At 39.7% G+C, this 14308-nt stretch overlaps 1 protein-coding gene across 1 annotated transcript in view; it reads left to right on the plus strand.

Moving 5' to 3' along the window:
- Positions 1-14308, plus strand: part of LOC107731100 (piezo-type mechanosensitive ion channel component 2) — a 173300-nt gene that overhangs the window by 154812 nt on the left and 4180 nt on the right. Inside the window, 8 exon segments of the mRNA XM_016542086.1 lie at positions 1002-1160; positions 2393-2540; positions 4140-4328; positions 7664-7756; positions 8025-8194; positions 9883-9999; positions 10088-10167; positions 10445-10664. Coding sequence (XP_016397572.1) covers positions 1002-1160; positions 2393-2540; positions 4140-4328; positions 7664-7756; positions 8025-8194; positions 9883-9999; positions 10088-10167; positions 10445-10664 — 1176 coding nt within the window.

A 14308-nucleotide genomic window follows, 5' to 3' on the forward strand; every position in this document is an offset into this window, starting at 1 on the left:
TTAAACTTGTTAATTTCATCACATAAAAATTTAATTTTTTTTTTTTTTTTTTTTACAAAACCTGTAACTTGAAAGTATCTTAAAAATTAGAGATATTAAAGCCTTTTTTTTAATTGCTCAAATGAGGCAAATGTCCCATCTATATACAGATCTTTTATTCTTTGAATGCCAATCTTCTCCCATTAAGTAAAACCTGAATCAAACAAACCAGGAGAAAAGGCATGATTCTGACATATAGGACTATCTAGGTACATGCAGGGAGCCTTTAAATAGGTTTTAATCTGTTTCCATATTTTCAGCGCATTATTTATTACAAAATGATTATCATATAAGGCCGGGTCAGTTCTAATAGGACTATTCAGGAGATCAGCAAGAGACATCTTATTGCAAAATGCTTGCTCCATTCTAAGTCAGGATGGATCTCTATCTGCATCAGAAGGCTGCTTTTTCCAGCATGCGACAACACTTTGGTTTGCTGCCCAATAGTAATATTTGAACTGCAGCAGGCCAAACCCTCCCTCCTTTTTAGTTTTGCATAAATGTTTTTTTAGATATTCTCACATTCTTATAATCCCACAAAAAAGTTACAATTATCGCATCTAACTACTTAAAAAAACGTATAAGCATAAGAATAAAGCTTCTACTGTGTTGTTTATGCAAGTGGTTGTTAAGTGCTAATGCTGGGTTTAAGATGTTAACCCCTCCCTGTTCCCATTCTAAAGTCTCCTCTTCACACTTTGTAAATCCAATGGTTTAAATGGTTGGGGCAGTTCTGTAAGCTAATGTCTCATTCCCAAGTCTCCCCAGGTTACATACACATACAGGGACATTTTTAAGGTGTAACCCATCACTTAAAAATTGGGCTTGTAAATTGTAGTAGTTGTGTGCTATAATGAAATTACTAAGTGTGAACCCTACAATATGGCTTACCAATACCAATAAAATATGGATTACCATTATGATTGCTGATATTAATTTTACTGCAATGTTTCTTATTTCAGGAGATTCAACAGGAATCGAGTTGCTCAACTGTGGTACTTTGTGAAGTGCATTTATTTTGGTCTCTCAGCATACCAGATCAAATGTGGCTACCCAAAACGTGTTCTTGGAAATTTTCTTACCAAGAACCACAACTACTTCAACCTCTTCCTCTTTCAGGGGTAAGTAAATTACTCGCTCCACAATGACCGATTTGGTCATTAATTCTGTACATTCAACAGAATGTAACGTTGTCTCTTAGCATGCCACAAAGACTCTAAAGGTCTAGCTTAAATAAAGGTATAGGGTACAATGGGGCTAAAGGCCCACCTTAAGAAAAAATGTGCCATTCACTGTGCCTAAAATGTATAATTGCAGAAAAAATATATACGTTGTATTGAACATTAATGGAGCAACAGATTTTGTGTGAAAATAAATCATTCAAGTTGTTTATTTGGTTTAAAAATCTTATAAATGTAAATATAAAATATTTATATAAAATAATGTTTTTTTTTTAAAATAATGTCTAAGTTAATACTTGTTCAAAACAATCACTTTTTTTGTACTATTTTCTGCTTATTTTGAAAAATAAAAGAATTGTTTTTTTTTTCTATAAATATACTGTCATTAAAATATGTTAATATAAAAAAATATATTTTAAAATACAGAAACAAAATTGTTTTAATAAGTAAAGATTCTGAAAGTATTGAAGGAGATCCAATAATAATTGAATATATATTTACAGTAGTAACAACAACTGATATTTTATTATATGAAACATGTGCATCTTGAAAAGCGGATGTTTTGGAAAGTGCTACGCCACGTTTTTGTGCCATCTAGTGGTTTAGATGAAAATAATATCAAAGGCACCTTTTACCCCGGGGCGCCTTTAGCCCCGTTGTACCCTACCTTTCTAGGCATACTCCCTGAACTACACCTTAGGAGGTTGCAACCTGCTACACTAACTGGCAGTATGTCTTCACTGGCCTTTGAAAGGGTCATTTATATTATCATAATATATTTTCCGTAGTGTCTTCATTTACTCCACAACCAGTGTTGATTGCCCAGCAGCCGCATCACATTATTGGTGTAAAATACACATTTCTGTTATTGGATGGTCAAAAGTAACAATTTTTATATTATTTTATTTTTATATTAATTTTAACAATTATTATCAAACAATTATATTCATTTAGTAACAAATATATCTTAGTGTAGGCTATATCTTTAGAGTTTTATAATTCATTATCTTCTTGTTGATCCACCAGTTCACATTTACAACTGCATGTTTTCTGCGTAAAAATAAGGGTAGTTTTTGGCTTTGGTCTAAACAAACAGCAGAAGGGCGCTTTGGATAAAAGTGTCTGGTAAATGATTAAATGTAAAGGTCAATGTAATGGGCTTTTTTTGACAGGTTCAGGTTAGTTCCGTTCCTGACTGAGTTAAGGGCAGTGATGGACTGGGTGTGGACAGACACAACTCTTAGCCTGTCCAACTGGATCTGTGTGGAGGACATCTATGCCAACATCTTTATTCTCAAATGCTGGAGAGAAGCGGAAAAGGTGAAAATTTGCCATCCAAATTAATTTTATCTTTCCAAACTGATACATACAGGTGACATCATACCTTTTTATAAAGTCATGCTCTAGTACTCTCTGCAGTACTTCCAACACTACATATCTTAGATGTCTCACACATTTACCTTCTTTGAATTCAATAAAGAAGTCAACCTGTGATTTTTAGTTCCTCTATTAGTCACACATCTTCTCGTCATATAAATTCACAGGTCAGAGTTCACCAAATGTGTATTTATTAGGAAACAAATTACCACTGTGTGTGATACATACATGTTTTTACATTGTACTTATATTTAAAAAAAAATGCCTGCATGTAATTACATCTGTAATTAATTTCTGTAATTACATTTATAATTACACTGCTGACCCATCCCTTACACCTTAATCCACACTTAAACCTACCCATATCATCGAACCTGTCCCTAACCTTACCCGTATCCCACCTCAATAGCAGCAGAAGTGTCTTGTAATACAATATGAACACAATAAGTACATTGTACTTATTTTTTGACGCAAGTACATTGTAGTTAAGGCCACTTAATATAAAGTGGGACCGAAATGTACATTAGTGAAATAAAGGAAAAACAAACAGTATTGATGATTTGCAATCGTGCTAGTATTTGGGAAAAGAACAGCTTCTTTGCTTGTGTGATATTGTGACGTAACTACATAATATGTTATAAATAAAAGACAAAAACTCATCGGGCAAAAAATTTTCATGTATCTTGAATTTTTGGGCATATAACTGCGTACATCACATAGTGAGCGTAAAGAATGAACTTATATAAACTTAATTTATATTTACCCATTTTCTTATCCTTCTCTCTTTCACGTGCAGGAGAGGAGACAGTATGTAATACACTGTCTTAAATGCCACAAAATGTCACATGAACAAGCAAATCCACAAAGAAAGAATTAAAATTAAGAATCAGAAAAATTATATAATGCTAATAAGATTTTTTTTTTTTTTATTCAGTAAAGTATTTAGATATGTCATCAAATTTTCATCTAAAATTTAAGACCTCTCATAAGTAAAAATAAGACTTTTTAAGACTTTTCATGACCTTAAATAAAAAAAAAATAATGTAATACTTTTAAAAACTCTTTAATGATCCGCAGGTACACACCTAGCTCAGGTCATGTGGATGTGGTGTTGTTTTACAAGGGCTGCCACTGCAGTTCTGATTAGTGGTGCTATTGCTCATTCTATAGCTCCTGATCCCTTCTGTAAATGTGTTTAAACTGAGAAAGTTCTGGTGCTTATGTGTCATTTTATAGCCAACAGCTGGAAATCACAGGGTGCATTGGAAATTGCAGTAATACTTTTGTATCGTTTAGGGGGTGGGGGTATTTTTTAAATATATAATCTTTTTAAAGTATTTGTTTATTATAATAGGAAATACTCTACATGTCAACTAAGAAATAATTTAATTGAGGGGTAATATAATTTCCAATCGTTTGACATTTAAATTATATTTCACAATGGTGTACTCACTTTTGTTATATTTTATTAAAATATCCCTTTCCTTATATGTTTGTGATATTTTACATACTATAAATTAATAGAATGTTTTCTTGCCACAGAAATACCCTCACCGACGTGGACAGAGGAAGAAGAAGATGGTGAAATACACAATGGGCGGCTTCATTATTTTTGCTCTCATCTGCATCGTCTGGTTCCCTCTTCTCTTTATGTCTTTGGTTAAATCTGTAGCAGGAGTAACCAATCAACCTCTAGATGTGTCCATCCAGTTGAGCATACTTGGATATGAGGTGTGTGATTCAACACTAAAGAGTAACATTGTAATCTGTATTATAAATCAAGTCAAGTCATCTTTATGTAACAGATTTGAATTACAAAAATGCGATAGTGTATTATGTGTATGTCAGGTTAACGAAATGGGTCTTTAATCTAGATTTAAACTGACAAAGTGTGTCTGCCTCCAGAACAACGCTAGGTAGATTATTCCAGAGTTTGGCGCTAAATAGGAAAAGGACTATAATGTGATATGAGCTCGCTCAAGTATTGAGGAGCTAAACCATTCAGGGCTTTATAAGTAATTAGCAAGATTTTAAAATGTATCTGTTTTTCAATAGGGAGCCAGTGCAGTGTTGACAGAATGGGGCTAATATGGTCATACTTCCTGGTTCTAGCTGCTGAGTTCTTCCAGTAAAGTCCACCCAATAAAGCATTACAATAATCTAACCTTGAGGTCATGAACGCATGAATTAACGTTTCTGCATTTGACATTGAGAGCATAGGTCGTAGTTTAGAGATATTTTTAAGATGGAAAAATGCTGTTTTACAAATGCTAGAAAGATGGCTTTCAAAAGAAAAAATTGCTATTCCACAGGTGTGCTATTTGATTAGTTAAGTTCCTAACTGATGACACCTAAATTATATATACAAACTATATATAAGTTTGAAATATGTCTATATATTAAAGGGGTGGTTCACTGGTTTTTTTCTAGGCTTGATTGTGTTTATGGGGTGCAGTCTAACATGTGTTAATGTCGAGCTGAACATGGGAACTGGAGCCCTCCTTGGGCTGGATGTGGGAACCACAACACTCTCTGAGCTGCACGTGGGAACAGGGGCTGGAGCCGACACTGAAGCAGACTCCGGGGCTGGAGCCAACACTGGAGCGGACTCAGGGGCTGGAGCGGACACTGGAGCGGACTCAGGGGTTGGAGCTAACAGACTTTTCCTCCTTGTATTTCTCCTCTGGTTTGGGGTTAAGGAGCGGGCTGCTGTCAGCTGAGGGCTTGGAAGTGAATTGGCCAGTGGGCTTGACAATGGAGCGGCCAGCGGGCTTGACATGGGAGCCACAATAAACATGGGAAACACCTGGAAACAATGAACATAATCAAACACTGGAGAAACTGGGTTATGGGGAGCACATGGGGAGCAAAACACAAGACACAGGGGAAGTCCAAGGGCGTGACAATATAATACTATAATATGAAATGATCATGAAAAGTTTTGATTATAGCATTGTATGTAGAACTCCTCCCATTGCATCAAAGCGCTATACTGTAGCCGAACACAGTCATGTCTACTGATCACACGATGCAGTGATCTCCTATCGCAATGGGCGAATCTCACAAACTCTTTCACCATAACTAACATTGTGAAAATACAGTGTAAATAAGAGACGCTGAGCAATATAATATAACCACAATATTGATACTTTTTTTTCTAGCAGGAACAGTGTGAAGTTGATTGTTTAGTTACTGGCTGATTCACTAATGCATACACAGCAGTAAACCACTTTGCGATGAAGAACGTCTGTACATGATGATGTATTCTTTACATATTACACTGATCACAGTTCATGATGGTCATGAAATGCAGTTTCAGATTTGTATATTATCAGGGGTGCACATAAGTGGTCCGCAAGTCCGCATGCACGACCAAAATAAAAAATGCGCTGTGTAAATAAGTTCTGACAGCGCATTTGCGTACTGACATGGTTGACAGCTGTTAATGTACAATTACCATTTTAGATCGACAAACTGTACTGTATACGATTTCTATGCAAAAGCATAAATCTAGGCTACCCGTAGCCGTTTTCAAAGCACAATGCAAAACTGTGACATTTCATTCACTGATGCTCTTTAATCGGTGCGCTAAACCCAGAAGCGCATATACTTACTTGCCGGCAACCCGCCAAAAGAAAAGCCTGCTGATTTTAAGGTTGAAAATGATGAAAATTCATATATAAAAAATAAGTAAATATTAGCATTTTATTTTTAAGTTTACTATAAAATGATTGTATTTGTATGTAATACTCCCTTTTTATTTAAAAATAGAATTATCACACTTTATTATTTTGTTTATTATTTTATTTTGAAAAACTAACTAAATAAAGTGCAATAATATTATCACTAAGTCACTATTATTCATTTATTTTTTATAGTTATATTTAATGGGTCACACTATGTGCAGTGTAAGGACCAAACCAAATCTCCAGGTTCTCTTATGAGAACCAGGCTGAAAAACGTATGTGCACCCCTGTATATTATGTTTCTCAAGGTTAGTTTCTAAGGTTTGAAAAGTTTTTTGCACCAAAAAGGTCTTTCTTTATCTAACAAAGTTTTACTCTTGTGATTGATGAGTACATGAGTTTTTTAGAACTCCACAGTGTTGCCAACTATTCTTAAGTAGCTAAGTCACTAAATGTCCCTAGATAATGCCATATACTAATTAGTATATTCATGATGTCTGCCTAATATCAGCCCTTTTCACATGTTTGCTTCTCCCCTACTGTTACGTATCCGGTCCATGAACTTCCGTCTGCTAGCCATCAGAGGTCACCCTTTCCCCTACTCTCTGTGCACACATGCTGTATTTCAATGTTCCAAATATGTCCAAATAAAGCTGTTCTAATTTATATATTTTTCTGTTTCTGTTGTCAGACAACGAACAAATATGAAACAGTGACTGCAACAGCAGTGCTGGCAAGTCTTGGAAAGTACCTAAAGTTAAAGTCACTAGATTTGTCACTAGTACTTTTTGGACTAAAAAAAGTCGCTAAGAGGTTTGAAAAGTCACTAAGTTGGCAACACTGGAACACACCTCCTTAAATACATATGACGATGACTACATCAATTAAATCATATCATTACTTTATTACAGTGTTTAAGAGCACACATGAACAAAAAAAAAAATGAATAAATAAAAATCACCTAAACTGATACATTATGGCACAAATGTTTGGCACATATGTCTACTTTAGGGGTGTCAAAACTATTTCTGGAGGGCCACAATACAGTTGAGTTCCAACCCTAATTGACACACCTGAACCAGCTAATCAAGGTCTTTAGACTCACTAGGAACATCCAGCCAAGTGTGTTGGAGCTGGCTGGAGCAAAACTCTGTAGGATACTGGCCCTCCAGGAGCCACTGGTCTAGTAAAGTGGTTCCCAAACCCGATACCCCCAACAGTACACATTTTGGATGTCTCTCTCACCTACTAATGAGCTGATGAGTTGAATCAGGTGTGTTTTATCAGGGAGACATACAAAATGTGCAGAGGACCAGGACTGGGAACCACTGGTCTAGTATAAGATAATTAATCTTGTTGTCTTTTTATATGTGTTTACAGCCATTGTTTACCATGAGTGCTCAGGAACACAATCTGATCCCATACTCTCAATCGGCCTTCCAGAAGATGAGCAATCACTTCGCCACTTACCCGGTACACATTAAATTTGTCCCAAAACATGAGCAATGGCAATTTATAGTTCCCTTTCACGTCATTCAACACATTTTAGTATGCACACAGGCTAAAATGCAATTTCATCTTTAGATTGCTGTTTTTGTGACTGAAACTTTTATTAATCTTAATTTTTCATGATTGTTATAAATTGTAATACAATAACACTTTGAACCTTGAGTTTAAACAGATAGACTGTCATCCTTCTGTTGTCAGTCTGATCAAACTGTCCTCCGTGTGCCTCAATTAGTCGGCGATGCAGTTTATTGTGAACTACATGGCAGAGGACATATTGACGGCAAAGATCAAAAGTGACGCCAGTCGACTGTGGAACGTCAGTCCTGCCAGCCGAGATGCCATGATCTATGAAATCAGCAACTCGACACACTTCTACATCACACTGCGCTGGACTTTACTACGGTATATTCTCACAATCACAACAACTGCACAAATTATAAAGACCAAAGGCGTCATGGTGTCTTTGCATGGAAGTAAATTAATGACTAAAATTTTGAAGTAAAAAAAAACGAATTGCAATTTTATTCAATTTATGCAATTCAGCACGAATTGCAATAATCGGGAAAAAAAAAAAAAGAGATTATAACATTATTCCCCCCACACTGATATACAGAACATATATTGCATCTGAGGAAAACATACATTGCTCTCATTTGCTAGGGTGAAATCATTATGTACATTAACAACGTTTTGGGACAATTATAATATAATTTAATGGAAAAATATGTGAATGACATTCTTGCTGTGGCATGGCAGGATTTTGAACAGCCTCTTGAGTTGTAGGCGGGCACTGCAGACAGACGCCGAGTGGCACTGCCTGTGTGCGTACACTCGTAAAAAACAATGTGTTAAAATTTTAAAGATGTGGCGCGGTGCTGCACTTCTCGTCTGGTGTGTGAGCCCCATTACATGAAAAACAAATAGATTTTTTTTAACTCATTTTGACTCACCAAAAAGAATGTCTAGGTTACGACTGTAACCATGGTTCCCTGAGAAGGAAAATTGGTTGATGCTATGGGGAATGCCATCATCATGATCATTGTCTGAGCATGTGTAGCAAACATGTCAATTAATTTAGTGACAACAGTCCATAATGTCCGTGGAGTGCCCGTGAGTATAAAAGGGCACCTGGAAAACCCTTTTGTCTGAAGGAGATGTGCAGGCAAACTCGATGCATGACAACGAAACGGGAACCATGCTTACAGTCATAACCTAGATGTTCCCTTTCAAAGTTTCAAACTTTGATGCGGCATCTGGAGTTGACCCTATGGGGAACCAATGCCCACTCCACCATGCTAAGGGAGTGCCTGCCTCATTAGAATAATTAGCACCATAGTGGGCATAGAATAACGCTACACATGGTGTCAAGTCATGTCAACCCTCAGGGCACAATATGCATTATAAGCCCAATTCAGACGGAATTAGTTTTACAAGGGTAGATGGATTAATGTAATTTTACCACAGGACGTCTGTAATATCAATGGCCAATTCGCACGGGATAAGAAATATCAGTAAAACTACCAGAAGTGGGAGGGGAAACTGGGCTGTTTTTCATGTATATAAAACAGTTAGGTTCAGTCGAGCGATTTATTAATTAAATTAATTAAATTCTGATTTGATTCTTTTGGTAATAGGCACTTACTAACACACGTATCATGCCTTTAACAAGTACTTTTGACCTCCTTTTTGATCTGAATGGTTTGTGTCGTCGTATGCGTAAAACACCACCTAGAACGCAACGGAAGTCTTCTTCAAAATGTCTCCATACTTGAAAAACTGCGGAAAAATACATTTAAACAGGAAATTACTGAATATTTACATACATATATACAACTGGTCTATTTGCACAGGATTAGCATTACCTGAGGTAATTATACTGGACCTTTTTACAGAAGGTAAAAGTCGCCATACTCTTTCCTGACATTGCATGTGAAGATATTTGAAGATACTCTGGCAACAAAGTGTACTATGATGGGGGGCAATGCTTTATGTTCTCACTCGTGCCTTCTGTCTCATCTCATAATGATAAAAATGTTTAACATTTTATGGTACATGTGATGTGTCATTGTGTTTTTTGCATGTTTGAGCAGAAATGCATCTCTGGTGATGAATGCAGAGGCGGCTGGTGAACACACAGTGAAGTATGAAGATAGCAGACTGAGAGAGGAACTGGTGTCTATGCTCCGAGGGACACGCAGCCGTCCAGTGTAAGTATTTCTTAAACATTTAAGTATTGATGTTTTCAACATCTGTTTTTGCTACTTCTCATTCCATCTGTTCTCTGATGATTGTCAGGTTAATGGAAAATCTGCTGCCAAAATATATCAGAGGAACTTCCAGGCCTAATGCTAAAGTGGCACATCGACTTCAAGTGGGTGAGTTATTAAACCTTTCTTTCTTGGCTCAGTACACACTAGTTCTGATTTCCTACTCTGTTCTTGGCTGTACTCTTCAAGACAGTTTTTGAAAATTTGCATTTTAGCACCTCTCGTTATAGCCTGCTTAGGATGAATCACTTATGTTGTAGTCCTCGTTTGTAAGCTGCTTTGGATAAAAGCTTCTTCTAAGTGATTACATGTAAATGAATGGCATTAGAGCAACAGATCTGCAGATCAAAGAATGTTTTCCTGACTTTAATGGAATCATTCACAGAACATCCCAAAAGCCTGGATGATCTTCATCTACAGTTCTTCCGTCCTCTGTCCATCAAACTGCAGCGGGGAAACGGGAGCTCTGCAGAGATGGGGCCGCAGTGGTGGGTGGTGGAAGAGTGTTTTCCTGGCCCTCCAGCCAGCAGATGCCAGAGTATTGAGATGGTGGTGTTCAATGATAAAGTCAGCCCATCCAGCGTGGGCTTCCTGGCTGGATATGGGTGAGTTTCAGTCATTTTTACAATTTCTGAAACATGTCTGGTAAGTAAATTAAATTAAAGGTTTAACGGAGCCGATGAGACGAGAGGCATGCGGATCCATATGCAAGCTTTTATTTACAGGCATGGTCAACACAGGCAAGAGTCGGACACCAGCAAACAGATATGTTGAGGGCAAGATAAAAGAGTAATCCAAAACAAGCAATAATCCGATCGAGGTGCAAACACAGTCCGAAACAGCAAGGCAAAGGGTAAATCCAAGACAGGCTATAAACTTCAGGGCAGGCAGAGATCAGACAGGACGAGATAACAGGCTAGGATCAAGACACGGGAAAACAGACTATGAACAAGGCTAGACTCGGGAGCTTGGAATGGCTCCGTAAAGTAGCTATCCCTAGGTGAGCGATAAATGCTAAACAATATTCGGCGCCTTGAGCAGGATATGAGTGGGTGTTATATAGTGTGTGTAATAGCTTTCAGGTGAGCGTGTGATTGGTTACAGCTGTGTGCAATCAGTGCAATGCATGATGGGAAATGCAGTCCAGGGTGATGTGTAACAGTCTGTGTGGTGTGAGTGTCAGTATAATGGAGCAGATGGAGCAGGAGCCCACCAGGGTGGAGCAGACGGAGCAGGAGCCCACCAGGGTGGAGCAGACGGAGCAGAAACTCCTGGTAGAGATTGGGACCTAGGGAAAACTGAGACACAAGAGACAGACAGAGCATATACGGTTTCAAGGACCGAGGCAGAGGACACAAAAAGCTCAATGTTTTCTCTGGTGACAACTGAACGAGCAGAAAGTTCATAATTGGAATCATTGGCAACGACTGGTTGAGTTAACAGTTTACAACTAGATTCATTGGCTGAAACCCGACAGGAAGACAGTTCATAAACTGGCTCACAGACTGAAACTGACAAGCAGACACTTCAAAATCAGACTCTTTGATCGAAACGGAACAGACATATGGTTCAAAATTAGACTCATTGACTGAGACATGATAGATAGACAGATCATTAGTGGTTTCTTTGATACTGATGGGGTAATGGGACAGACATAGAGTGCATTTGTAGTTTCTGAGCTCATGACAGGCAGGACAGATGGCTCAAACTCAGATATATTCAGGGAAACAGAACAGGCAGATAGTTCATAGTTCGGCTCCCTGACTGAAATTGACAATACAGATGGGTCATAATCAGGCACACTGGGAGATACTAGAAAAGCAGACAGTTCCGTTGTGAAGTCATTAATCGAAACTGGTTAGACTGACAGCTCTAACTTAACATTATTGACTGGTTCTGGACAGACAGGGAAATCAAACATGCTGGAACACTGAACAAGTTGACAGTTCACAGTTAGTCTCATGGATAGGACAGATAGATTGTTCACAAGTGGTTTCTGGACTCATGACAGGGTTAACAGACCATACAGGGAGTTCATTAAAGGTTTTCATGGCAGTGACAGACAGAGATGAGAGTTCCTGAACGGTCCTTGTAGCTGCAGCAGAACAGTCAGGAAGTTCACAGACAGCATCTTCAGGTGTGACAGACAAGGCAGAGGGTTCAGAAACAGCTTCTTCGGCTGGGTTGAGAAAGGGCAATAGTTCGCAAACGGCCTCCTTGGCCAGTTCAGGACGAGACAATAGTTCATAAACGGCCTCCGCAACCGTGACGGGACAGGCTGAGAGTTCGCAGACGGCCTACATAGCCGTGACAGGACAGGACGAAGATTCGCAGACGGCCTCCATAGCCGTGACAGGACAGGACGAGGATTCGCAGACGGCCTCCATAGCCGTGGCAGGACAGGACGAGGATTCGCAGGCGGCCTCCATAGCTGTGACAGGACAGGACGAGGATTCGCAGGCGGATACCACTGACACCTCTGGAGGTTCTGCAGCAGATGCTGCCACCTCTGGAGGTTCTACAGCAGTACCATCAGGAAACAGGGAGAGTTCAGTAACATTTTCTTTAGCTGGACAGGTACAGCGCTCATCAACGGTTCATTTGACCGCGACATGACAGGCTGAAGGTGCATTGCTGGGCGCCACCACCGCGCAAGGAGCTGAAGCGAGCACCGCCACCTCGGGAGGTTCTGCAGCATGGGCCGCCACCTCTGGAGAAGCTGCAGCGGGCGCCATCGCCTCAGGGAACATGGCAGCGTGCGCCACTACCTCGGGAGGATCTGCAGCATCAGCCGCCACCGCGGGAGAAATCACAGTGGCCGCTGCCATTTTTAAAGTTTCAGTGGTGGTGTATGCAGCCCAAATACACCATAAAGCGATCCCCATAGTGGGAAGTGATACAGACAGGGGAATTAGTTCAGGAACTGGAGGGCTTGAGAACGCTGGCTTAGGTATACCAGCTGCACGTGCCGACACCAGCGGTGGGTCCTCCACGCTGGATGCCAGTCTGGGATACTGAAGAACAGTCCTGGGTGCAACAGACAGGAAGTGACAGGACTCTGAGCGAACAGACGTGATGTGACTCTGGACGAACAGCTGTGCTGTGATGTGACTCTGGACGATCAGCTGCGATGTGATGTGACTCTGGATGATCAGCTGTGATGTGACGTGACTTTGGATGAACAGCTGTGACGTGACGATGCTCTGGAAGTTCAGCTGAGACATGACGAAACTCTGGAAGTTCGGCTGAGACGTGACCTGATTCATGAAGATCAACGGTGACTTGACTTGACTCAGAAAGAGCAGCTGTGACTTGACTTAACTCAGGAAGATCAGCGGTGACTTGACTTGACTCATGAAGATCAACTGTGCCTTGACTTTACTCATGAAGATCAACTGTGACCTGACTTGACTCATGAAGATCAACTGTGCCTTGACTTGACTCATGAAGATCAACTGTGACTTGACTCGACTCAGAAAGAGCAGCTGTGACTTGACTTGACTCATGAAGATCAACTGTGACATGACAAAGCGTTGTTGTCGCCGCCATTTTGTGAACGGACTCCGCTGTTGCCGCCGTGATAGGCACGGACGTGACGTTGCGTTCCTCCACAGCGATACCCACGGTGAATGAGGAACCGACAGACAACAGAGCATAATCCATAAATAAACTGAGCGAGTGACGAACGCGGACCCTCGCGTCTAAACTCAGATTGTAGAGGTTGATTAATGCCATCACAAAAAAACTCTATCAAAAGACAGTCTGGTAAATCTGAATAATGCGCGATTGCTAAATATTCTCGAATATAGTTCTCCAGCAATCGTGGGCCTTGTTTAAGGGCTAATAATATTCGTGCTGTGTCCATACCTGACCAATGTTCCTTTGAAAAGCTGCTGGATCCTTGTGGGGCCGAGTATTCTGTAACAGAGCCGATGAGACGAGAGGCATGCGGGATCCATATGCAAGCTTTTATTTACAGGCATGGTCAACACAGGCAAGAGTCGGACACCAGCAAACAGATATGTTGAGGGCAAGACAAAAGAGTAATCCAAAACAAGCAATAATCAAATCGAGGTGCAAACACAGTCCGAAACAGCAAGGCAAAGGGTAAATCCAAGACAGGCTATAAACTTCAGGGCAGGCAGAAATCAGACAGGACGAGATAACAGGCTAGGATCAAGACACGGGAAAACAGACTATGAACAAGGCTAGACTCAGGAACTTGGAATGGCTCCGTAAAGTAGCTATC

This window comes from Sinocyclocheilus rhinocerous, unplaced genomic scaffold (genome assembly GCF_001515625.1).
Source record: "Sinocyclocheilus rhinocerous isolate Xijiao unplaced genomic scaffold, SAMN03320098_v1.1 scaffold2264, whole genome shotgun sequence".
Classification (NCBI taxonomy): Eukaryota; Metazoa; Chordata; class Actinopteri; order Cypriniformes; family Cyprinidae; genus Sinocyclocheilus; species Sinocyclocheilus rhinocerous.